At 43.4% G+C, this 27,529-nt stretch overlaps 1 protein-coding gene across 1 annotated transcript; it reads right to left on the reverse strand.

Annotated features, from left to right (window-relative positions):
- Positions 1-14,247: 14,247 nt before the first annotated feature.
- Positions 14,248-18,994, reverse strand: LOC109786974 (uncharacterized). Its single transcript, XM_020345538.4, has 11 exons — positions 18,704-18,994; positions 17,613-17,696; positions 16,836-17,151; positions 16,649-16,732; positions 16,045-16,560; positions 15,829-15,958; positions 15,580-15,742; positions 15,372-15,500; positions 15,064-15,258; positions 14,853-14,975; positions 14,248-14,764 (listed from the first exon to the last, which is right to left on the reverse strand). The coding sequence occupies exons 3-11, from the start codon at positions 17,086-17,088 to the stop codon at positions 14,651-14,653; spliced, it is 1,707 nt and encodes a 568-aa protein (XP_020201127.1). The 5' UTR covers positions 17,089-17,151; positions 17,613-17,696; positions 18,704-18,994; the 3' UTR covers positions 14,248-14,650.
- Positions 18,995-27,529: the final 8,535 nt, after the last annotated feature.

The raw sequence follows: 27,529 nt of genomic DNA on the forward strand, positions 1-27,529 counted from the left end.
CTTGTCACCTCCCATCTCCTGCATTCTTCCATCGCTAGCTCAGCCGGTTGTGCCTTGCTAATGCCCTCTTATTTTTGAAGAAACGATAAAAAAAACACGCCGTGCTGATGCCTGGGAATTGAGGCCAATGCTGCACTGGTTTGTGCTTTGCTCACTTCATTGCTGTTGTTGGTAAGGCAGAACATCTGACTCTGTTTTCCCTTTTCTTTTCTTGTACACAATGGAGGTAGGTACTACTCCCCGTCTTATTCCTGGACTAGTACACAGAATCAAATCTTACTAGAGAAAATCATTGCAAACACGTAAATAAGACATCAATGTGGAAATCATCTTCTGCTCGGGATAATCAACAATCATGCACTAAACCAAAGACTGGATCTAGCTTTCAAATTTGGTTGACCATAATTTGTTGCCTTGTCAATTCCTTTTACGAAAATTGCTCTTAGCCGTAACGAACCTAGTCAAAAAGATATCAGAGGGAATTTTTTTTGTCTTGAGTGGAACTGCAAAGGTAACATCAAATATAAAGGAGTATTAAAAAGGGATTGAAGATTTACGATGTGCTCACCTGTTCATGAACTGGCCGATGTGAAGTCACGAGGCCTGTGCTCCATTTAGATGTCTATGTACTGGATGGATCCCTAATTCCCTATTGAATTGGGCTGGAATACTAATTCAGCAAAGAAAAGAAAATGAGCATGAATACGAGTTCGCTTGTTTGGTTGTTCACTTAATTGGCTCAAAATGGAATTAATCCTAGCGAGGATTCGATACCAAATCCTGTTTACGTGAGTATGAAGATTATGCTTTGTCCTATATGCCTCAAAACAAAATATGTACAGTCCATGACTACAATTGAATAATTATTTAGGAATTGAAAATAAAGTTTAATTCTGAAATGCATCACCACGGCAAAAAGAAAATGTTCACACAACAACAATAATCCTCTTGTGACAACAAAGCACAAATTCTTGCATGACATCAACTCTTAACACTAGTTCATAGATAGGTTCAAGTTCGACAGGACATACACAAACATACACGTATCAGCAAAGCATCAGTTGGATAACTTCAAGGCAACATTAATAGCCATGCTTTCCTCGAGATCATGGGCAGCTCTATTAGAGCATCAAACAGATGCTCATTAAGAATCAGCTTCCCATAAGACCGCAACCTATCAGGTTCAGCCAAATCTAGTATCAACTGAAGTGTCGCAAGTATTTCGTGCTAGTCTTGGGCGGTGAAAACGGATCAACAGGACATGCAAACGCAACGTTAAGGGGATCAAGGTATACAACCTTGTTCCATCTTGGTGTGATGACATCATGACAATTAAACTGAGATCTACAACTACAAGAGTTCATTATGCTTTTGATTTTCATCGCCGCTATTGACTCGATAAGTTGAGATCCAAGGTTGATGCCAAACAAATTAGCTTAAGAAAGAAAGAAAAAACACGAGGACATCCACATTTGGGATGCCTGACGGCAGCATCTCCACAATCCTACCACCTACCCTATAACTATGACCATTGACCATAATACAGCGATCGGGCGACATGTAATCGAATAAAGATGCAAGAGTCCAAGACAACACCTTTAAGATGGAATCACCACCCACACCCCAATGTTAGTTGGTCCAATTTGAAGTCAAACATGCGGCTATGATCCCTAAAGTAGATATACGGGCCAATACCTTCAACAAGGACACAATGCGCAGACGTTGATGCTGCCTAATTTAATCAGAAGCCAAAAGTTATGGATTTCTTTGCCTAGAGAGAATATAACCTCGATATAGAGGGGGACAACAACACCGCACTTGCGTCGCCCGACTATCGTTGCTCATCTCTTAAGTGTTGCCACGAGCGGTCGAGCTGCGATGCAAACCACTGATCTAGGGGTCGTCGTACCGACCGTGCCGGCACCCGATCTGTCAATTTCCGTCACCATTGACTAGGAGCGAGAAGTGACACCCTGAACCAACTCCCACGCCACGAAGCGAGAGGAAGGGCTCGCCCCCGCCGCCGTTGCTATGCGAGCTTTGCCCATAAACGCTCACAACGCCGTTAAGGGAGATTCCACCCCCCCCCCCCCCCTCGTGTCGCCCTTGTTGAGAGTGACACTAGGCTGCTTCAGATTCTTTTTGTATTATATGATTTATTTAGAATAATATGGTTATATAGCCATCACCCGATGAAAAATCCATAATATGCCCTTCAATGGTTGGATCCTACAAAGGAGACAAATATTGCGTTGGAGGACCATTGTAATTGTTCGGGCATTGCGAAAGGCGGGTTTAAGTTAAAAATCACCGATATGGGTTGATGCGCTATGAAATTTTTCTTTAAATAAATTTGTTGTGTTCACCCTTGATGTTTGCAATGGTAATCAATGCCCTAGGTATGACCCTACTTAACCTCACGGTGGGAGATAGGAAAAGACACATACCTTTGGTCCATATGAGGGACGTCAATCTCACGTTTCACGCGAAGGGATTCGACCTACTCAGCGCTACCCACTCGGCGTAGGTTTCATGGAAGCTAGAGTCTGCGATTGAAGCGATCGATAAACTAAACTAGTTTGTAGAAAAACGAGCATTAGTCGTTTTTCCAAATACTCATTTTTCTGGTTTATGGGAAACCAAGTTTTCCTTATCCCGAGATTTGATGGACCAACCAAACATAGTTTTAGGTGGTTAGAATCCTAAACGTGATTAGTGGAAACAGGTTTGGTATAAATCCCTTATCCAAACAACTCCAGAGGTTTAGCTCATTCCAGTCACATTTCGTGTTATTTGCCCCAACATAACCTTGCCCTCGGATATCTTTCATTTAACCCATTGGTGTCCTAGTCAATAATGAGTTGAATGTGAGAGATATCAAAGGGCAAGGCTATGATGGAGCAAGCAACATGAGATGCGAGTGGAATGGGCTAAAGGCTCTAATTCTCCAGAAGTTTCCTTATACATATTATATTCATTGTCTAACTCATCAGTTGCAAAAAACGTTTGTTGCTACTGCAAATAGTGTACATGAAGTGCACAATTTTTTCCAACATGCAAATTTTATTATAAATAATGTTAGTGCATCTCCCAAATGCAATGATGAGCTACTAGAATATAAAGCCACTAAAAATGCAAGAGAGATTTAACTGGTAGAGGTTGTCACGAGAAGAGGGGCAGATCAATTAGGATATTTACAAAGGGCCAAAGACACAAGATGGAGTTACCACTACAAGTCAATCAAAGACTTCTGTTTGCTGCAATTGTTTTGGTGCTAAGAAGTGTAGCAAATGATCACACACCAACATAAAACTTAAGATATTGCAAATGTGTTAGATCGTATTTCTAACACAAATGTGTTGCTTGCTAAACTGAGAGAATATAGATGGAAACACAAGATTTATGTTCTGGATATGGTTCAATAGAATTTCTCTTTTCCTACATCCCTGAGATTGTTAGAGTGATTTAGTCACTTAATTACATACAGACTTACTCATTAATTTATGAATGTTGATGTCATAAAGTCTTGAAATAAGCATGATAACACCACATATATCCATCATTACAAAGTAGATGTATTTAAACGTTGCAATACATCATTAAGTGGTAGAGTTGAAGGATTGATTCAGTTCTAGAGTAACTGAGCTTCTGAATCTTTGTTCATCCTTGGGTCCGAGACATGAAACCTACGGCAAGTCAAAGATATGCAGCCTAGTGGAGGAAATCTATCCTGCTGATTTTCTTAGTCAAGAAAGAGACCGGTTGGAGTTTGAGCCACAACATTTCAAACTTGATACATTCAGCCATCAAGAGACCATAACCTGCAAACCAATAGATGATTTGACAAAAGGAATAGTTAAGTTGGCAAATCTTCTGATATCCAATGGTTGAGAGGTTATTAAGTGTAACATCCCAACATTTGCATTTTGGTATGTTATGATATAGCTATGCATACTTACATGTCATCTTGCGTTCGAGTGCCATTTGAATTTGGGTTCCCATTTGAAGTTCTTTTGAAGTTTAATTTGAATCCCTTTTCTTCTCTGAGTTAAGACTTCTCCATGTTCTCTCATAATTACAAAATATATGAGTGAAGGAACATGACCCTTGAAAACCAGAGACAAATTTGGAAAAACATTTGAGAAAAAAAACAAAAAAATATTTGGAAAACATTTAAAAATCAAATTCCTCTTCTTTTTGGAATTAAAAAAATTAGAGTATTTAATTTTGCTATGAAAAATAGTTCATATTTTTTATGTTTTATTTCAAGATTTTTGATATAAATTTTGCATCCTACAAAGTTCATTTTCTTTTTCTTTCTTTTCCATTGATGTTTAAAAAAACGCAAATAGCCCACGGGAGGCCCAGCCTACCTCATGAGGTCGTCCTCAACCTCATGACTGGGCATTCCAGATCGCCACCACACGCCATGGTTGCGCGATCCCCGCGCCCCGGAGCCCCCTTTCCTTCCTCCCCTCGCCGTAGGAAGCTTCCTCCATGCCCCGCACCTTCCTTCCCCACCTCCCCGCACCTGTATGACCATCAAGGCCGAGATCTTCGCCCGCCGGAAATCCAGTAATAGCCGGATTTTTCTCGGCTTGCCGCCGCGCCCTCGGCCCTCCCCGCCCCTATATAAAGCCACCCAAGGTACCTCTCATTCCCCTCAACTGATTTCCCCCTGGGTAGCCCCCCTTCCCCCACTTCACAGTCTACAAGAACTCGCCAGAGTTCGCAAACTCCGGCGGCTTCTCCACCGCCGCCCGAGGCTCGATTGGCCCTGCCTCGGCCTCTCCTGAAGTTGTTGCGATGCCCTCTTCCCCGTCCCATGCTCGCCTTCCTCCCACAGTCACTGCATCATCAGATCCGAGTTCGTTTCCGTCATCTTCCCAAACTCCGGCGACTAACCCTCGTGGGCTCCATTAAAATCCCGTAGTTCAATTTTCAGAAAATAGCCAATCTTAAAAAAAAAGTGTACCTCCTAATCTACTGATCCAAATGGAGTGATTCCAATTGCTATGGTTACATAAAATTGTGTAGTTTCTGTTGGATCCAAAAGTTCTATGTGTGAACCTTTTAAATACATATTTGAACAGATTTATTTCAAACACCAATTTGGACATAACTTTTATTTAAAGATAAGTTTTCAATTGATTCTTTTTGTCATTGTTTCCTATATGTTTTGTTTATCCAGAGAGTAATAAAAATAATTTTTCAAGACTATTTTAGATCTGTTTTGATCAGTTTCAAATCTGAACCTATTAGGCTTGTATTAATGAAAAGAAAATTATTTTCTTTTACTTTTAAGTAATTCTTTTTGCCACTTTAATTTAATTACACTAAAGTTTCTGTTAGTTAACAGTAATAAAAATTTATTATTAATTAAAATTATTTTTGTTCAATTCTAAGTTGATTCTTGTTTAGGCCATAACTTTGGATCTACAAAAACTTTTCAATTGATTTTTTTTGCTAATTGAAGTTTTAATAAAATACTTTTTGTTAATATAATAATATTAAGTTTTACCTTCTGTTAAACTTTTATTTTAATCAGAACTATTTCTATTTTTGTTTGATTAGAACTTAAGTTTTCCCTAAGTTTTATAAGATTTCTTTTAACTTTTCTTTGGTTTTTCTTTAATGTTTTCCTGTTAGTTTTACTTGTTGAATTCCTTTGTGTATGTCATTGTTTGCTTCGTTACATTATCAGGAGTGCGAAGCTTGCTACTATCGGTCGTTAGAGTTTGAAGGGCATCACCAAGGCAAGTCACATTTGATCATATTTTTGGCAATACCCATGATTTTATTGCATTAGATGCAAACTTTCCAACATGTCATCAAGTAGGTAATATTGAACTTGTCCTTGAGTGGTATCATGAAGTAGGAAACCCCACACCCCTGTTACCAATGCCCAGGAAACAATGAACTTATTAAGTTGCTACGCTCTAGTAAACGGGGATTGGTTGAGTGATACATGGAGTTGTGAGTGTGATATAAAATTTTGATCAAGACTAAAACCTCAAGATTTCAAGACTTCAAGACCAAGAATTCAATATACCTCTAGGTCGAATGGTTGAAGGGCACCCTGGAGTACGAGTGGATTCCCAGTGAGCTGGAGTAGGCCAATTATCATTAGGACTTGTCGGTTTTCTCTGTATGCAAAAACTTAAACTTAGAGCCACCACAGCCACATTGCATATAGTGATAGTATTTTTATCTGTTTTCTCTATGATTTTGCCAGCATATTCAAAATGTTGACCTACACGACTGCAACTTATCATATTGCAAAGATATTTTCCAACGAGGAGTAAGGTCTACGTTCTATGCTCGGTGTTGCCCTTGGAGTCGGATGGACTCATCTACCTTTGTCGCTTCCACAGTAGTTATATCTCATGAGTTAGCCTTTAGCCAATTTATTATTATTGTAATAAAGACTCGATATGAAATTTTAGATGTAATAAAGCATGTGATTGAACTTTGATATATACACTGATGTACTGTGTGTGCTAGCACGATCCAGGGATAGCAAAGATACATAAAGACTTGAACTTTTCGGGTCGGGTCGCTACATAAATGTTATCAGAGCACACGCTGGCCGTACGACGTGACCAATAGGATTGGAAACCATTAGAAAGAAACTATTTTACTATATGCTTTAATTATCGTATTCTCGTCTATTCATTTCTAACTCTTATCCGATCTCAATGTTTTAGATGGCTATCACCTATACCCCAGTCATCATCACGGAGTTTTGCCAGCCGGACGAGACGATGCCCTTCGAAAAGCAGCTGGTACAAGTCGTCAAGGAGCTGAAGATAGCTCTGCCCACCATCACCAAAACCCTCATCAAGATCATTCTGGAAGACCCACGCTGGAAGATTGAAATTCACATTCTTGTAAGGACTTTTGGAAGACCATAGAGCCAATAAACTTCCATTTTATTGCTCCCACCTGGCTCCTCGGTAGGAATGTTTCCGCTCACTGTGCACTTGGACGCATCCGTGAAGAATACAATGAAGAGCTCTTCGCATCAGATCTTACCATGGTCTCCCGCAGAAGGCCAGATGGAGAAATCGTCCGCACAAGGAATGATGAATCCATCATCTCCTACGTCCAAGACCTGGAGGTGCATATCAGGACCCTGGAGCGACAGACGCACCGCAGCACGAAGAAGGTCAAGCAGCTGATGATTCGTGAAGTGGAGCTTGAAGATGAACTGGAGGAAGTCCACTATGATCATGAGGATGAAGTCAGTGCTCTTCAGGAAAAGCTTGAGGAATTGAAGCTTCAGCTTGCCAAAGCAGAGGAGAAGCTGGACCAAGGAGAACACCTCCAAAATGATGATAGTTATGCAGACTACGTGTGCAACGATGACGATTATGAAGAGAGTACAACTAAAGGAGGCGGAGTCATTGACATTTCCTCTGAAGAAGACAACTAGTTTCGACCACCATGTTATCTTAAATTTCTGTTTATCGTCTAGACCGATGTTGAAAATTTAAGATAACATGGTGGTCAAAACTAGCTGTCTTCTTTAGAGGAAATGTCCATGAGTCTGCCTCCTTCAGTTGTACTCTCTTCATAATCGTCATCGTTGCTCACGTAGGCTGCATAACTGTCACCATTGTGGAGGTGTTCTCCCTTGTCAGGCTTCTCTTCTGCTTTGGCATGCTGGAGCTTCAATTCCTCGCCCTTTTCCTGAAGAACACTGACTTCATCCTCATGCTTGTAGCGGGCTTCCTTCAATTCATCTTCAAGCTCGACTTCATGAATAATCATCTGCTTGACTTTCTTCATGCTTCGGTGCATCTGCCACTGCAGGGTCCTGATATGCACCTCCAGGTCTTGGACGTAGGAGATGATGGAGTCATCACTCCTTGTGCGGACGATTTCTCCATCTGGTCTTCTGCGGAGACCATGGTAAGATCTAATGCAAAGAGCTCTTCATTATATTCTTCACGGATGCGTCCAAGTGCACAGTGGGCAGCAACATTCCTGTCGAGGAGCCAAGTGGGAGCAATAAAATGGAAGTCTATTGGCTCTGTGGTCTTCCCAAAATTCCTTCCAGGAATGTGAACTTCAATCTTCCAACGTGGGTCTTCCAGACTGATCTTGATGAGGGTCCCGATGATGGTAGGCAGAGCTATCTTCAGCTCGTTGATGACTTGTACCGGTTGCTTTCTGAAGGGCATCGTCTCGTCGGGCTAGCAAAACTCCGTGATGATGACTAGGGCATAGGTGATAGTCATCTAAAACGTTAAAATCGGAGAAAAGTTAGAAATGAACAAATGGGAATACGAGAATTAAAGCATATAGTAAAATAGTTTTCTTCCTAATGGTTTTTAATCCTAGTGGCCACGTCCTACGATCAGAGTGTGCTCCGATACCATCTCTGTAGCGAACCAACCCAAAAAGGTAAGTCTCTGTGCATCTATGCTATCCCTGGATCGTGTTAGCACACACAATGTCTCTGTGCATCTATGATATCCCTGGATCTTGTTAGCACACACAATACATTAATGTATATATCAAAGTTCAATCACATGCTTTATTACATCAAAAATCTCATATCGAACCTTTATTACAATAATAATAAATTGGCTAAAGGCCAACTCATGAGAGAAAACTACTGCGGAAGCAAAGAAGGTAGATGAGTCCATCTAACTCCAAGAGCAACACCGAGAACGTAGACCTTACTCCTGCCGGAAAATACCTCTGCAACATGATAAGTTGCAGCCGCGTACGTCAGCATTTTGAATACGTCGGCAAAGTTACAGAGAAAACAGATAAAAATTGTATCACTATATGTAATGTGGTTGTAGCGGCTCTAAGTTTAAGTTTTTTCATAAAAGCTAATTCTTTCCTACTCAAGAGGAAAATTAATTACCACAAATTAATGTCATTAATGAGATATTTCCGCCAACCAAATTCTCATAACCCAGTTACAATTAAATCCAATTATTTTATAATAAATGTGTCGAGAGTCCCTGATAGTTCCAATTCCAGAGGCTCAAGTTGTCCATAATCGAGAACACGGCTAATTGATTGGTTTAATACTCCACAGAATTTTGTGCACTTTCCCCACAAGATTTGATCCCTCCTTTTACGTCCTTGCACTGCTGTTGTTTAAGAACAGAAAGATCAAAACATGGTCTTTCGGAGAGTTTCCCTGAGCCACTGACAGTGCCCATCCAATCCTACCATTTGTCTACATCTGGTAGCACTGTCCGGTGAGAGTCACAACTAAGATCAACCAAGTCAGAGCCCATATTGACTTGTAGTTGCAGTATCCATCCGCCTCTTTGAGTCTGGGTGGAACTTTCGTCATCATAACTGGCCTACTCCAGCTCGAAAATCCACTTGTACTCCAGGGTGCCCTTCAACCATTCCACCCAGAGATATATTAAAGTCTTGAAATCTTGAGGTTGTAGTCCTGATCAAAATTTATATCACACTCATAACTCACATATATCACTCAACCAATCCCTGTCTACTAAAGCGTACCAACTTAATAAATTCATCGTTTCCCGGGCATTGGTAACAAGGGTGTGGGGTTTCATACCTCATAATACTACTCAAGAACAAGTTCAATATTATCTACTTAATGCATGATGGAAAGTTTGAATGTAATGCAATAAAATCATGAATATTACCAAACATATGATCAAATGTGACTTGACTTGGTGATGTCCTTCAAACTCTAACGACTGATAGTAGCAAGCTTCGCACTCCGGATAACCTAACGAAGCAAACAATGACATGCATAAGCAATCATACTAACAATGAAAGGAATTCAACGAGTAAAATAACAGGAAAACAATAAAGAAATCCAGAAAAAAAACAAAGAAAAATTAAAAGAAATTTTACAAAACTTAGGTAAAACTTAAATTCTAATCAAACAAAAACATAAATAGTTTTCTGATTAAAATAAAAGTTTAACGAAAGATAAAACTTAATATTATTAGATTAATAAAATGTATTTTACTACAAATTTAATTAGCAAAAAGAATCAATTGAAAAGCTTTTGTAGATCCAAAGTTATGGCAAACAAGATTCAACTTAGAATTGAACAAAACTAATTTTAATTAATTATAAAAATTTATTACTGTTATCTAACAAAAACTTTAGTGTAATTAAATTAAAGTTTAAAAAAATAACTTGAAAATAAAAGAAAATAATTTTCTTCTCATTAAAACAAGCCTAACAGGTTCAGATTTGAAACTGATCAAAATAGATCTAAAATAGTCTTCAAAAATTATTTTTATTACTCCTCTGGATAAATAAAACATATATAAAATAGTGGCAAAAAGAATCACTTGAAAACCTATTTTTAAATAAAAGTTATGCTCAAATGGGTGTTTGAAACAAATCTGTATTTAAAAGGTTCAAACATAGAACTTTTGGATCCAATAGAAACTACACGATTTTATTACTGTAACAATTGGAATCACTCCATTTGGATCAGTAGATTAGGAGGTACGATTTTTTAAGATTGGCTATTTTTCTAAAAATTGAATTACGAGATTTTAGTGGAGCTCACCGGGGTTAGTTGCAGGAGTTGGAAGATGGCGGAAACGAAATTGGATCTGATGATGTAGTGATTCCAGGAGGAAGGCGAGCACGGGACGGGGAAGAGGGTGTCGCAGCAACTTCAGGGGAGGCCGAGGCAGGCCAACCGAGCCTTGGCGATGGAGAAGCCGCCAGAGTTTTCGAACTCCGACGAGTTCTTGCAGACCGTAGGGTAGGGGAATGGGGGCTCCCGAGGGGGAAATCGGTCGAGGGGAATGAGTGGGACCTCGGGGGGCTTTATATAGGGGCGGGGAGGGCCGAGGGCGCGACGATAAGCCGAGAAAAATCCGTCCGTTACCAAATTTCCGGCGGGCGAAGATCTCGGCCTTGATGGCCATAAAGGTGCGGGGAGGCGGGGAAGTAAGGTGCGGGGCGTGGAGGAAGCTTCCTACGGCTAGGGGAGGAAGGAAAGGGGGGCCCGTGGCGCGCGGATCACGCAGCCATGGCTTGTGGTGGCGATCTGAAACGCCCAGTTGTGAGGTTGACGACGACCTCGTGAGGGAGGCTAGGCCTCAGGTGGGCTATTTCCGTTTTCTTTAAACAGCGATGGAAAAGAAAGAAACAGAAAATGAAAATGAATTTTGTAGGATACAAAATTTATATCGAAAATCTTGAAATAAAACATAGAAAAATATGAACTATTTTTCATAGAAAAATTAAATACTTTTAAAATATATTTTTTGAAAATTCCAAAAAGAATGGGAATTTGATTTTCAAATTTTTTTGTTTCTATTTTTTTCAAAAAAAAAATCCAAATTTGTCTCTGGTTTTGAAGGGTCATGTTCCTTCACTCATATATTTTGTAATTATCAAAGAACATGGAAAAGTCTTACCTCGGAGAAGAAAAGGGATCAAATGAAAACTTCAAAAGGACTTCAAATGGGAATCCAAATTTAAATGGCACTCAAATGCAAGATGGCATGTAAGTATGCATAGCTATATCATAACATACCAAAATGCAAATTTTGAGATGCTACATTAAGATTAGTGATAACTTTTCAGTGTCAACTCAACAAAAGAGTAAGCCATTTCTACTATGAAACTTGTGAAGACACGACTTCTAACTAAAATAGGGGACACTTTTCTTCGCCATTGCATCATAGTCTATATAGAGAATGTACTAGCAGAAGTTCAATTCTGAAAAGATATCCGAGACTGTTGATCTTCGTAGTCGTAATGCTCCTAGTTCCCCCCTCCCTCCAAAGTTTTGGCTCCATTCTTGACCACATTTGCTCCTAGTTCCCCCCTCCCTCCAAAGTTTTGGCTCCATTCTTGACCACATTCCCAATTGGATTTGTGGTGTTGCGTTGGTTCCTCATTTGAATCGACGACAGTCAGCACATGTTCTAGTAAATTCATACTCTTCCAAGATTAGTTGATAGGGGCCCTCAAATATACAAAAACACCTACACCATCTTGCTTTCCAGGAGGGTGTTGCCAAATTTGAACATCATGATCAACTTGGGCATTAACTTTAGTAGGATTAAGGCTGTCATCTTTGCTAGCTTGCGACATCGTTTATATATTTGTATTAGCATCATGTTCGCACGGCTGATAGCTTGAATCGATTGGCTTGCAAAAATTATGAATTGATCTGGCTCTCTTTCTGTTCATATTACACACACAACCACATGCATGTGAACAAACTGAAATTTCCTAATTAGTTTTGGTTGTTTGTATTTTCTTACAATTCTACATCCATAATTTAGAAGTCACAGATTTAATCTGCATGACTGGTCTTTGGAGTAAACTAACCTTTCTTCCTTGCCTCTTCGCCGCTCATCCTAACCGGCCGGCCACGCGCCCGTGCAGCTGTTGTCTCTGGATCGCCACCCCCTTCTTCCTCGATTCTTGGATCAACTGGAATCGATACAGGCAAGTAGCCAGATAGGGCATGGGCATGTCTGATCGAAAGCGTCGGCGGCGGCAGAACGAAGAAACAGGGGCGATCTGAGTGCCGACTGCGTGCGTGCGTGCGTTTCCAGGGGACAAGTTCCTGGCCCTTTATATTCTTCATCAATGGTGGGCTTTGGCCTGGGAGATTTTGTCCTGCCAGCTCCTTCGACGCCACAGATGAGATGGGCCACTATGCGACAGACTATCGGATAATGGTCAAAAGTGCCCCCCCCCCCCCCCCCCCCCGGCGCAATTTGGGCTAGCCCATGTGTTCTTTCTCTTTTTTCCTCAATTTGTTTTATATTTTTCTTTTTCTTTTGGTTTTTTAAACTCCATAAAATGTTCAATATTTCAAAAAAACGAGCTTATTAATTTTTATTTCAGAAATGTTCATGAATTTTCAAAAAAAATCGAGTTCCAAAAATGTTAATGCATTTTAAAAATGTTTCAAATTTCAAACTATAATTTTTTTAAAGTTCTATGATTTCAAAAATGCTCCAAATTTTAAAAGTGATCGCAAACTTTAATTTTTTCCCAAAATTCAAATATGTTTCAAAACTAAAAAAACTATCAATTTCATCTTTGTGCCTGGCGTGCACAAGACGTTCAAGTTGGTCGCCGTTGTCATGATGTCGAAGTCGTCGTCCTCCTCTGTGTCAACGGTGTTTGCATGGCGTTGTTGGGGTCCACCATGTAGACCAATGTCGGGACCACTGCCAAGCCGGCTGTTAGGAGTGCCTCCGAGCAGCTGCTCAAGCCTTTGTCCTCGTCGGACTCTTCCTCACCCAAGATCTGGTGAAGCGACTCCACCGTTTCGACAAAGTGAGAGGTGGATGGGAAGTTGAAGATTTTCGTCGACTCCTTGACTAGGCCTTCAACAAAGTTGGAGGTGTCAGATCGTGAACATGGGTCTCATCGCGCTAGTCGATGACGAACTCCAAATTCCCAAAGATGTGAACCTGGCCTTCGACAAGGGGAGGGGCAAGGCTGACTCACCCCGTCGAGTCAGCGATGAAGCTCATGACGCCTAAATACAAAGATCCGGCCCTGAGCATAGACGCAACAAATTATGCTAGATCCCATATGAATCTTGTTTCCAACAATTGCACCCCACGCCTGGAGGCTGGAGTGCCATTGTCAGATTGGAATCTAACAGATCCCTCGATAGGGTACCGCAACATTCGGATGACCGAGTTGGCAAACCCAGAGGCAAAGTTTACCCCGGTTCAGGCCCTCATGGTGATGGTAAAACCCTAGTGATTGTTCATAGGGTGCACAAGCACAATGTACACAGATGTTCGTATGTGTATCGAGGGAGTGAAACTATGAGATGTAAGATACCTAACGACTAGCTCGACCTCGCCTTATAAAGGAAGACGAGATCTAGGGTTACAAGTTTCCTAGTCGGCTAAGGCAATTGAAGAGTCATGGATCTATGGTTCGGCGTGTCTTAACGGCAAGCCGAATTCTTCCTTTGGTGGAGGCCATGGGCTGGGTAGAAGGCATGGCCTGGGGAGGCGAGGGCTTTACTAGGTCTGGTGGGCCGATTTCTGGTGCCCTGGATACCGCGGATTCATGGCATCGTCAGTTTTGGTGGAAAGACAGCTACACTATTTTTCCCTCAAAAATAAAAAGACAGCCACACTATTTTTTCCCCTTAAAACAACTCCCGTTGGATTCTAGTTTGAGATAACTGGTGTCAGTTATACTAGCATTTTAGCATCAAATCTTCAAGATTTGGATTACAAAAACTCAGATATATATATTGATGATAGCTACGTCCAGAACTAGTTTCAGAATGAGATGTTGATGGAGGTTGGCATATAGCCTCATAACAAATAATGTACATACAATATGATATTAGAAGATAGAGAAGAGATAAATTGAATAAATAAACCAATAAGGCTGTCCAGATAGCATCATCAACTCCTGATTCGCGGGGTTCACAGATTCGAAGTTGACCCACATATCCAGATTGTTAATGAACATGACTATATACGCATGTTTTTACATAACAACATTGTGGGTTGCGGCAGGACCGTTCATCTTGCAGAGCAGCGCAACCCTTCCAAGCACACATAGCAAAGGGAAGGTCATCAATCCTCAAGGGTCAGAACTTGTGAGCACCTGGAAATGGTTTTGAGGTCCTGACTGAGACTTCAGGTTTAACTTAGCACACCCAGGTCACGTGTCAGTCGTCGTCGCAAGGAAGGAGTGTTGGTATTTGTCCATGATCGACGAAATCAAGCCGGTTTAGCCTTACACTGCACAGGACACTCTCAGGGAGTTCTTCCTGCTTCTGGGCCTGCATGACACACGCTCAACATGTTCAGTTCATCGACAAGTTATATCCCCCCTAGCAACTTATCAAGAAGAATGGGTTATCATGCTACCTGTATAGTCAGACCCAGATCGATTACACCATGTTTCAGCCGTTCCCGGAAAGCTTCGAGCCCTTTCCTCGATATGAAGCTAAACCGGTGCACATCTAGGTCTATCTCCAAGTAATTTGGTCCCTGTATGTATTAAACCCATATGTTATATAGGAGTGGAGATGCTAGAAAAAACTAAAAAGATGGCATGCATCAAGAAAATGTCACGCACCACATAGAAGTTGTGTTGAGGCCGTGACAGAACTGGCTTTTCATTATAAGCCTGCACAAGTTTCCTCTCCGCAGAACTCAGATTCATATCATCTGGGTTAACCAACCCAGTCAATATTTTCAATCTTTCCCTGTAAGGAACAGTTGAGTCTAATGGAAACCCTTTGACCTTTTCTACCTCATCGCTTACAAGTCTCTGTAAATAAGACAGAAGACAGAGATTCAGGGCATATCAGTCCAGGTCATCAGGATTATCAAGCATCAGTTGTCTGCGAACAAAGACGGCGCCTGACGTGAGAGAAATTTTACCTTGATACTCTCATAGAAGTGAGGAGAAATGTCTTTCTCAAAGTTGTCGTTCAGTTTGAAATACAACACTAGGTTAATCCCTTCCCCGTCGCTGTCACCAAGGAAGATAGCAGTCGGATATGTAGGCATCTGGGTGCAAAATACATACGCATTAGTAATCAAGCATCCTAAAAGTTTAGGGGAAACCAGCGAGTTCTGACTATCATACCTGAATATTTACGATAAGTAAAGAAGGAACTTTCTCACTTGGCCTTATAGATGGTAGCTCAATATGCTGGGCAATGTGATGTATTTTCCTTGGTGACATGAACATGTCCACGCCGATTGGAGTATATGGAGAACTTCCTGGGGCAGCTGCCTTCTTTTTGTCTCTACATGAAAGTTATACAAATTAAAACCAAGTTCATGTACTAGAAAAACACAAAACAAGACAAGCAAAGGGTGTACCAACTCTTACCTGAAAAAGCTGTCTCCGCGTAGCTTGAAGATCGAAGGCTCAAGAATGGACCAACAACCTTCTGATATTTTCTCGCTCGCTTGAGGAATCAATAGCCCGGCTCTTGGACGAATCAAGTACCTCCTAGAGCCTGCGGATAGAGATTCAACATCAACCATATTTCTGAAAACTGCCTCTAATGTAAAAAAAGGTAAAATACATCAGAGAAGAACTCACATATTTCAGTAGTTTGCTCCCCATCAAAAGATGTCCTCGTGAAAGAGAGCCTGACAACTCCTGACTTCTTCTTTTGGCCCCGTGGGCTCGCCACTCCCAACGGCTGAACCTTATTAGCATGACGAGGCGTGCACACTGGTGTCAAACTTTTGAAGATACTTTCATGAGATTTTTCTCCATCTTTGAAAGACTTCAAATTATTGCATGCCTCGTCACCTCTTCGAAGTTTTGTCAGCATTTTTACGCCATCATTTTTTGTCTTTGCTTCCTCCACCTTTGCACCAGAGATATCAGATGTTTCCGAACTTGCAATTTTAAGCCTCTCTGCTTCCTGAACACCGGATTGGCTTGATTTATCCATACAGTGTGCATCTCTTGTTAGGTACTGTTCAACAGCTTGAGCAACACATGAACTGTCAAAAAACTTCTCGAACTTCTGGATGCAATCAGCAATACATGAAGCATCTTCACACTGCACTAAGTGTGTCCTTCCAGCGCCCGACATGGCAGGAAAGTCTGCAAGAAAGGATTGTGCATAAATAAATATATATGACCAATGCATATGCCTAGTGCGAATGAAATCTGTCTAGAGAAAAGACGATACCTCCGTTGACACTGCTGAAGTCTTCATCAGAATCAGAACCCAAAATGCTGACAGAATCGAACCATGCTTCTTCCTGACATACAACTGGAACAATAGGAACAAAATTTAAGGACTTTTGATCCTAAATGTGAAATGTAAAGACTTTGGATCCTAAAACGTATGAAAGTAAAATGAAAATTCTGATTACCGCTTCCATTTTCCGAGTCTAGCTCGCTATGATGCCACTGCAGCTGTGTAAGGTGGAATGTCACATTCGAGCCATCAGATTTCCTGCGAGTGGCCGCGGAAGTCTCCACATGGACAACTTCTCCAGAAGCAGCACAGGTCCCCACATCACTGGCGCGTATGGTAGGCGTGTTTCTCAAAACCTTTCCACGGCGATATGTGCAGCGCAATCTCTGCGGTCTCCGCCTCCTGCTTGAAGACACGCAGGCACCCATGGTAGTAGTTGTGAGAGGATTTCTTCTTCAAAGGGTCTGACCAAAATGTAGACTTCCAAGAAGCTGCAGAAGAAAAAGGCTCAACAGAGATCAGCTAGCTTGTTCTTCACAGTGTGGAGATTACTTGTGTGCCTACCCTAGATTGCTTGTAGTACATCTGAAAGTTGGTTGCCTAATTCATGCAGCTGTATGAAAAACAACCAACTACAGTACAAATTTGATAAAAAGAAAGAAGATGGCAAGACACATCCATTTTATGGCTCTCTAAATCTTTGATGATAAAATAAACGGATAAAAAGAACAGGCCCCCCCCTCCTACTGAAGATCTCGAGGGTGCTTAATTTAGAACTTAATATAATGAAACCGGCAATGAGGGGGCATGCATTGATCTAAGAACAAGATGCAGGGACCAAAGCAGACAATGAAACCATGAACGGCTTACCATGACAATAGAAGGCAGACAGATCAATCAAGATAACACTAGAAAATTTCTTGAACGGCTACATGGATGGAGCTGGAAATACCTGGTGATGAAGAGGGCAAATGAGGCCGGAGATGTGATGCCTACTAGTAATCACCGGCGCAGCACTCCGCCTCCTTGCGACAGCCTGCGCACAAATCCATTTATTGACCGTTCAAAAGTGGAAAGACATGTATGCTCATAATAAAACCGCAAATCAACAGTTGGTCGGTCGGCGCATCATCACAGCTATAGAATTGATTTGAATCAATGGAAATGCTATACTAAATAAGAAGATGGTTGTACTGGAAACAACCAGGAGCGCTCCAGGTAAAAGAATAAACAAAGTGTGAAGATTCTGCCGAGCTTTATTGCTGGTTGAACTTCTCAGCTCGACAAGTTGACTCCACGGCCACCAACGAAGGATTTTTTAAAGCTTTTTTAATCGGCGACGAACACAGAAACCCAGAGTGGAGTGGGAATTAAAATAGTCGGATTGAAACTAGCAACGGAGCTGGATCTTGCTACTTAGCCAAGAACTTGTTTTCTTCTTTCCGAAAGGAAATGAAAGGGGAGGAAATCAAATATAGTGGCCAGCAAGAACCTGAAGGAGGTGGATTCACGTCTGCGAAGACTAATTATCCCATAAATCAAATGACAGCACAGAGGAAAAAGCCCGGATGAATCGGAGACAGAGAGCGGACAAATTGGTCAAATGCAGGGGCATTTCTTTTCCTTTTTCTTTTCCATTTCCTGTTTTCTGGAGACAGGGCAGGCAGCAGCTCGATCAAAAGGGAGCGGCCTATTTATGAGCAGCAGAGGGAAACAAGAGATGGTTTGCGTGAAAGTAACCCAGGCTGAATCCAAGCAGAAATCGACAACACAGCTGCGGCATTGGTGGATAAGCAGAAGAAGCGCTCGTAGTTGTGTGTGCTCTACCGACAAACCAATCCCGCCGGCAAAAAAACGCCAAGTAAGCAGAAGCAAGGGGGGAAAGATTTCGCGGTCGATCCAGAGCAAGCAAGGCCGCCTCCTCCCCCGCCAAGAACACCAAGGATCCCCTCCGAGCTCCCGGAAACAGAAACAAAAAAAAAACAATCCTCGCGAGAAGAGCGAGCAGGGCGAGACGGGGGAGAGAGAGAGAGAGGCGGGTACCGAAGCATCACAAGGAGGGGACGGGCGGCGGCGGCGGCAAGGTGGCCGGCCGGAGCGGGGCGGAGGGTGGATGGAGATGGCCGGGCCGGCAGGAGCGAAGTCGCCGAGGTGGTGGTGGTGGTATCGTATATACACGTACCAGTATATACCCCCACGTGTGGATCGGAGGAGGGAGGGGGCTCGACTTCAAAGGCAGGTGGTGGTGGTCGGCAGGAAAAGGAAAAGATTGGAGGCTACAGTGCAGCACGGCGTCATCGCTTTTCTCCTCCTGCGCTGCGCTGCGCTGCGCACGGACGATCGGTTCGGAGTCCGGGAAACAAAAAAATCGTGTTTGGCTCGGAGCATCGACCGACCTTCCGTTGTTTTCGGATTAGACAGTAGAGTACGCACGCTCTACAGTAGTGGAATCGTATATCGGGCGGAAATTGATCAATGTTTTTGGTTGGGTGCGGTGGGCCGTGGGCGGCTGAGGATTTACTGCTGCTCGCGAGTCAGCAACAGTGCATGCTGTTACACGACACTGTAGACGAATTTAATGAATGAAAGATATGGGATCGTCAGGTGCCAGTGCTGCACTGCTGCTCATGCTCGAACCCTCTGTCAGACTCTCACTAGGTACACATGCATGCAGTGCACGGGCCGACTTTGGTCACCGTCGCTGCTTTTTCCGCGGGATAACAGCACCATAATCTCTAACAGAGAGCAAATTGCTCAAACCACCCACTGTTGATGCCGATTTGGTAAGAACATCTACTCTATGGGTTTGTTATGTAGAACATCAACTATTGATGTAATTTGTTACAGCTAGGTCTAATCTAGCGTTAAGGTACGTTGATGTGATTTCCGACAGGTGAGTCCCGTTTGTAAGTGTAAATATGGCAAAAGAAAATGGCCACATCAGTCAGCAGGTCAAATCAAGGGTTTTCCATTGCAAGTTTAATTGGCCTATTTAAATTTTTGACTCAAAATTCAATAGTTTTCAACCCAAATGCAAAAAAAAATATTGAGTAAATCACACATGTATGAAGTACTACTCTGGGAGAATCGCAGCTCATTTGACCAACGGTTTTGTAGAAAATGGAAGTTTGGCATTTCATTCAAATTTCAGTTCAAAACTTAACATTTTCAAAAAAAAATGTGCAAAAAACTATATTAAGACCATAAATGTATCTAACACCGATCTAGGAAATCTCAATTTTAGTTAGCTTGCTCAATTTATTGTTTATAAAATCATCATTTTTTGATAAATATGAAAAAAAATCCAAGAAATCATACTCAATACTAAGCTAAAAAATAGCTTAAACGGACCAAAGGTTTGAGAGATATTGACAGTTTTGGTTGGTCAGATGTCACCGGTTTTGTTTGTCACGGCGTGCATATACAAGCGGGACCCACCCATCAAAAATCACATCAGCGTATCTTAACGTTGGATTAGACATTGTTCCAGCGGAGTACGCCAAATATGTGATGTTTTGTGCAAACTCAACACCAATAGTTGATGGCTTGTGCACCTTTCTCCTCTAACAGAACCCAAAAGTTATATTTGAAGATAATTTGATGTTTCAAGGGTTGCAGGAAGTAAATTCTAACCGCTTTCTTTTGATCCAATTTCAAATTAGATTAGAAAGATAGAAAGGCCACGAGGATGGGAAAATCAAAATAAAATCTTTTTAAGTAGTTCTCCTTTAGGCCTAGCTAGCATATCACTCAAGCCAGTAATCCCTAAAAGATAGTCTTCTATCCCCAAAATGCGGTCGTCTCAACTAAATTTAGTACAAAGACACAACTTCTCGGTAAAAATTAGGCGGACGTCCGACCTTCCTCTCAGCCCCGACCTGCCAACCCCATTAGCGTTGTCCACCCATCGGGGCCGGAACCATTTGCGACAATCCCGCAGGCATGCTGTCCTCACCTACACCTTCTCCTCGCTCGCCGACACCAGAATCCGTTTTTTCACCGTCGACGACATCGTCGTTTCATAGCTCCGTCCCGTGGCTTGGGAGGTGCGTTTTCATTCTGAATCAAACCGGCCGACCTTGGATACTGCATAGAAAGGTCAAACGCAACTCATAGATGTTCAACAATGCTGGAACCAGCAAAGAAGACTGCCACCCCCATCGTCGCCCCAACATCGCACTTGTGTTTGTCGCATCCATGCCCCGGAATCGCCTATGCAAACTTCTAGGCAGTGTACTCGTTGTCCTCTGCCCTCATTCGGCCTTAGCCCGAGCTCCATCACTAGTCGTAGTGACTCTGGACTCGTCCGCCCACAAGGTATTTTGTCAACATGCCTCTATGGCCTTTATTTATTTATTTATTTTTATGTTTCAATCAAAGAAAGGTCTCGAATTGTGCAGACAAAGATGTTATGGGACATGGTTTTCAACGATTCATCGTAGGAGGAGGAAGAAGATGATCACTTTGAGCTGGCGGTTGTCGTGGTGTTTGTGGAGGATGATTTCAGGTGGTCCGGACTTGGTTCTCGGTTTGGTCGAAGGACATTTCTTTGAGATGGAATCATCAGTCATCAAAACGAGGGATTACATCGCGCAGAATGCAATATATCCCCCCTCACTATTTCTAGCACCGACTCCAAATGTACCAAGATATTTTCAACACCATTACATAAGTTGTGGAGAAACATGATCCTTCGTTCAACTGATAACGAATGCACCGGGAGCAGCAAGTGTACGTTCATTCTTGAAGATTACATCAGTCGTGCAAGTTCTTGCTTATGAATGCCCAGTCGCTGCCATTAATGACTATGATCGCATTGGGTAAGATCTCATCCTAGAAGGTGTGAGACGATTCGGCGAAGGTGTGATCGAGATATGTATCAAAGTACCTGAGGGGTCCCATTGATGAAGATACCAAGAGGCTCATGGCAGAAAATGAAGAGAGAGGTTGGCTCGGGATGCGTGGATCAATTGATTGCTCCGTTGGACATGGAAGAATTCCCATGTAGCATGACAAGGTTAGTACAGAGGGCATTGTCATGATCCAACCATCATTCTTGAGGCAGTTGCATCCCATGATCTGTGGATTTGGCATGCATGTTTTGGGATGCCCGGCTCTCACAACGATCTCAATGTCCTCTCGCGGTCTCCTCTTTTTGCAAGGCTTGTTGCCGGTGACAATCCACCTTGCAACTATGTTGTCAATGACAATGAGTACAACATGTGATATTACATAACTGACAATATTTATCCCCCATGAGCCACATTTGTGAAGAAAATCCACCGTCCTAAAGTATCAAGAAATCTCACTTTGCAAGTATGCAAGAATATACTAGAAAGGATGTTGAGAGAGATTCTAGTGTGCTTCAGCGACACTTTACAATTGTCTGTGACCCTGCCGAGTATTGGAACCCCGATACCTTATGGAAGATCATGAAAGCATGTGTTATCTTGCGCAACATGATCATCGAGGATGTTAGAAAAGACCCACGTGACTATTGGTATCGCTTCAATGGGCATCTGGTGGAGATGAACATAACCCCAACATGATTGAAGCGTTCCTCCATGCACACCGAAGGACCGAGAACCATCAAGACCAAAACCAACTTCAATAAGATCTTATTCAACACAGTTGGCACGATCATAGCACTTTATTCTCGTGCTTTTATCACATTTATTTGGATTCTTAGTTCATTTGAACATCCTGTTGTCTTTGAATTTGCATGGTGATGTTTGAGAACATTGAGTTTGCTATGCATTTGAATTGTGTATACTTGAATTATTAAGTATTAAACCAATATGTTGGGATAAGTTGAAAACGATTGGATGAATTAGGAAAACAAACTTCTTACCGGATTAAGATTTAAGGGGTCTGCCAACTGAGCAAATGATTAATCACCTAATTTATTTTGAATTTTTGGGATATAGAATAAGTTTTGGACTTTTAAGATAGGGATCTTCTAGAGATGCTCCAAGGACATCTTCAAATGAATAACAAATCAGGGTCTATGCAAAAATAACAACTAAGAACATCTCCAATTGACTTTGGCACCTCATTGTCAGACGTGGCGGATTACCCGGACATACCCGAGCACCCTCATATCCTTCCTATACATGAGTTGGGTTTTAGGGTTTTGAAGACATCCCGAGCATATAGGAAAGAAGGGTCTGTATCTGTAGACTTTGTCTTTCTCTCTCATGTTACCAAAAAGGGTTTCCCCCGCTTTGTATTCCAAAGCAAACCACCATTGTATAGATCGCAATGCTGGGGCGAGCAGCACAACAAGCCCAAAGAAAAAGAAGAAGAAGAAGAAATGCCAACAGCGGCAGCTCGACAAAGCGCAGAAGACCCGCGACCGCTGCGCCCTCCGGAACCAAACCACCACAGCCCGAGGCTCCGATCTACCGCGAACTAAGCAGCACCTCCAAGAAGGCATGCGACACCGACGACGCTGCTGCCCGGACAAGTCCTAGGGTTTCCCCCAGTACGCGGAGGGAGGTGGGGGATAGCTACTCCCGACACCCTCCAAGAAGGGATGGTAGCACCCGCCGGTGTCACCGCATCGGAGCCAGACGAACCGGCAAGGATTTCTCCCGCACGCCAAACCCCACCAGCCAATCGGAGCCAACCATCCAAACCACCGCCCAACTATGCGCCATCACGGTTGCGCCGTCACCAACACCGTCTCGCTGCGAACATCACCACGAGGCCAAGAAGACCGGAGAGAAGATCCGAGCAACGGGAGCAGCAGCATCAAGGCCGAGCGGGAGGGAACCACCTCCACCGCCGTCGTGCGGGAGGCCCGCGCCTCCGGCACCGTCGCGGTAGCCGTCCGGACACGGCAGCGGGGCATACGAGGCCACCCTTGGCCCGGCCAGGCCCGAAACGGGCCCGCTAAGCCCCGCCGGCCACTCCGCAGCAAGCTGGCGTCGACGCCGCCAGCAACCAGCCGATCATCGCCGCTCACCACCGCCTCTTGAAGGCCACGCCAACGCCATGCCTGTCGCCGACCCGCCCCGACCCAGATGGAGCCCGAAGGGCCCAGATCTGGGCCGGGCGGGCACCGCCAGCCCGCGGCGCCGCCAGCCCGCGGCGCCGCCGCCGCCCAGAGTCCGCCCCCGCCTGCGACAGGACACCCCGCCGCCGGGCAGGACCGCCGCCGCCTGAAGACACCGCCCGGAGTCGCTCCGTCCCGCGCCGGAGAAACCCTAGACGGGGAAGGGCCGGGGGCCGCCGCCTGAAGACACCGCCCGGAGCCGCTCCGTCCCGCGCCGGAGAAACCCTAGACGGGGAAGGGCCGGGGGCCGCCGCCACCAACATCGCCCGGGCCAGGCCCGAGGCGGGCGCCGGCGACGGCGGCAGGGAGGAGGAGATGGGAGGGGGACGCGCGCGGGGAAGGAGGGGAGGCGCGGCCGCGGACCGTCTGGGTCGAGTCGTGTTCCCTTTCCGAGAAAGTATTATCATATTTCTCTCTCTCATGTTCAGGCAATGTTCGGGTTATCCGTCCTGACATACAGGAACAAGGTGAGGGATTTGATTGGAGGTACTCTAAGGGTCTTCGTGGGATTCTTAAAAGGCGGGGAAAAAAACGTAGGAATGACATGTCATGTGCATCTCAATCTTACGGGATTTTGATTCGTTTGATTACATCGTAGGAAAAACAAAGCATTCTTTTAAAGTGGTTTGAGTGGATGCTGACATGTATATGAAATATAGTATAAAGAAAATTTTAAGGAAAATCCCATAAAATAGGTTCTTCTTTCTATGGAATATAGTATGAATAAACAACCAGCATAAAAAAAATCCAAAGGACTGTAATCCTCCAGAATTTCTACAAAAATCCTTTGAATCCAAGGAGCCTAGCTCAAAACGGGATCTTGCTGGACAAAGCATGTACTCCTCGCTCGATGTTCAAACTTTCATCGCAGAAATGGAACATGCTAATAGGAAGAGGAATGCCATTGGCAAAACAAACAAAAACTGAATGGTGTAGATAAAGGATCTAATCCAAACACTACGGACAATAATTTTGCACATGGAATTTATTTTCTGCATTCGTCTGTCGGTTAGGAAGAGAACCAAGAAGATGCACTACAGGGACAACCAAACTCCATCCAAGAAGGGGGAGCGCGCAAAACAGAAAAAATGCAGCCTAGCTCTCCCTTGTCGTCGTGGTAATTACGCACAGGTATCCACCGAATCGACGGCCTGCTGCGCTGCCCGAGAGAGGAGATGGCGCAGGGTCTAATTTTAGTCTATCAAGCAGGCCTTGCCCATGCACGCAGCTCCCCCATCATGACAAAATCTTGCTGAATCCAATAAGCCATGCAGCAGCACCAAACATGCATGGCTACTCTCTTTTTATATCCTGCTTTGTCTCTAGTATTTTTTTATGTAAATTTTTATACTGTCTCTATCAAACCAATACGTGTCGAAATCCGTCGAGATTTTTTTTTCTCCAAACGCGTCCAAATCAGATGATTTGTTTTTAAAATGTGCAAGAAGAATTCTCTAGTTTTCATTGGTAAAGTAAAATAGCATCATCTATTTACATACTTTCAAATCATGTATATGTTGTGCGACAGTTAGGAAACGCGAAAAGGAAGTTCCTCACTCCGCTGACGGCCGGATCGACGGTCTCCTCCCTCTCCGGCTGCGGCCGGAGAGTAGGGGGGGGGGGGGGGGGGCTTGGATTCGTGCATGACGCGTGTAGATAGTAGGGTGGTGGTCTCCGGCGGTGCTAGCGAGGTGGTGGTGCTGGCGTCGTGGTGGAATAAGGTTGTTGGAGTTCGATCCCCATCCCAACGAGGTCCTATGTGGCGGAGTCGGCGAGCTTCCGGCATGGTTTCCTCTTGGATCAGTCGATCTGGTGAGGTTTGGTTCTCCTGGTGTGGTCTTCATGGCGGAGGTGATGGCCGAATGTGGGAAATTTGGTCCCCTGCTTCTCTCTTCGTCATGGTAAGGTGGTTCCTCACCTTGCCATGGGGAGTTGGGGGTGATGTGGCGGTGCGTCGGTGGATGCCGGCGGCGCATTTCGTCGTATCTTTAGGTGTTGTTTGTGGACCTCTGGACTATGTTTCTGTCGGCATGGTCAAGCGATGGTCGTTCTTCCTCCTTTTGACGTGCTAGTTTTCGACCGAGGCTGGTGACTCCCCGTCTGTGTTTCAGTCTGTCTGCAGGTTTCAAGATCGCGCCGGCTCTGTGTGGCAGCGGCAGCAACGGCAGCGGCGGCGCGCCCTCAGCCCGCGTTGGATGCGTGGTTGGACGGCTCCTCAGGGATCTATTTGTAATTTTCATTCTTGTGGGGGTGCTTTGTACCATTGGCTTATTTTAATATTAGTTTGGAGGTCTTTTTCACAAAAAAATCATGTATATGTTGAAATTTTAATGTATTCACATACAGAGGATGGTTAAAGTGCCATGTTCGAAATTGTGTTAGTGTCTGAGTTATCATGTATTTCCAAATTAAATGCATATCATAGCGTCACAAATTGCTAGTCTTTGAGCGACTAGTGCAAAAGTGACGGGTGAAAACAAGGGGGTAGTGGGTTTGGGCGATTTAGGACGGTGGTAACATCATCATAATAGCTTGGACAAGGTTCGCTACCTAAAAACGTACCCCCATGAGTGTGACTGCGGTGATGAGGCAACGAGGACGGGATGAATTCAGTTAGATTCATTGGTTTTACCATAAATCTGAAGGGCTTCTTTGATTTAAAAGAAAAACAGAGGAATAGCATATGATAATCATTTTTATTTCCTATGGTAAAGCTGTCCATATATTTAAATCCGTGGGATGGAACAACGGAAAAATAGACAAAGTTTTTCTTTGGTCTCACTTTTAGAGTCAAAAATGCAACCCATCTTTGCAAGGATTGTTCCTTCGTGGTCGCTGTTTGGAACCAGGTAAACACTTGGACAAACGAGGGTCTTGTCATCTCAGGTTTCTTGCGTGAGCCAGGCGTTGTTTCTGACTGATGGGACAAGATGCTAGTAGATGAGCCATCCCAAGTGCGGAGGCGGAGGAGCGGTAGGATTATCTACACAGTTTGAGCTATCTGAAAAGAGAGGAACATACGCGTTTTTACAGGTCAACGGATGACTCATCGCGAGGTTGCTCTACTAGCTTTCGAGGCCATTAAGCAACAGGATCTGGCTTTCGTTGGGGCCTTGCCATCTGTCGGCATAGGCTGAGTATGTGCTAGGTTTTTCATGGTTCATGCACATGGGCCATTTTTTGGTTTTTGCCATGCTCCCTAAAAACGTGCGCCCTCTATAAATTGCGCTTCTGTTTTTCTTCTATAAGAAAAGGCAGTGTTCCTGCCGGTTCTTCAAAAGAAAAAGAGTGAAAAATGCATGAATTCCAGTGTAATCTGCTTAAACCTTATCTTTAAATTTCTCTGCATGAAGAATGAGTCTGATGTTCTTACGCTGGTACAACATTTTAATTATGCTTTTTTAGTTTCACACTAATTGGTTTGTGTTCATCGGAATTTCTGTGTTTTTTTTTCATTTGTATTAATCAAACACCTAATTTTATGAAATTGTGTTTTTACTTTACATATACATTTATATCCATCCATACCGAGTTTAGAGTCTTGCAAACCAAACAAGTACACAATGCACGGATTTCTCAGCTGACCGTTCATTCTGGTGTGTAATTGTAATGCTTCTTTTTGCGTCATCATGTGTGCGTGCGTGTGTGTTATCATTTTTTTAATGAAAGAAATGCCTATCATTATTACGTTACAAAATTTGGACAGGTTACCTGGAAAAATTGGGACTAGTTGATTTTTTGTCCATCCCGCCACCATCGTCGGCTTGTCCTCCTCCACCAATCGAGCTGCAATCATCCTCCACCCACAGCCC

Source organism: Aegilops tauschii, chromosome 5 (assembly GCF_002575655.3).
Source record: "Aegilops tauschii subsp. strangulata cultivar AL8/78 chromosome 5, Aet v6.0, whole genome shotgun sequence".
Lineage (NCBI taxonomy): Eukaryota > Viridiplantae > Streptophyta > Magnoliopsida > Poales > Poaceae > Aegilops > Aegilops tauschii.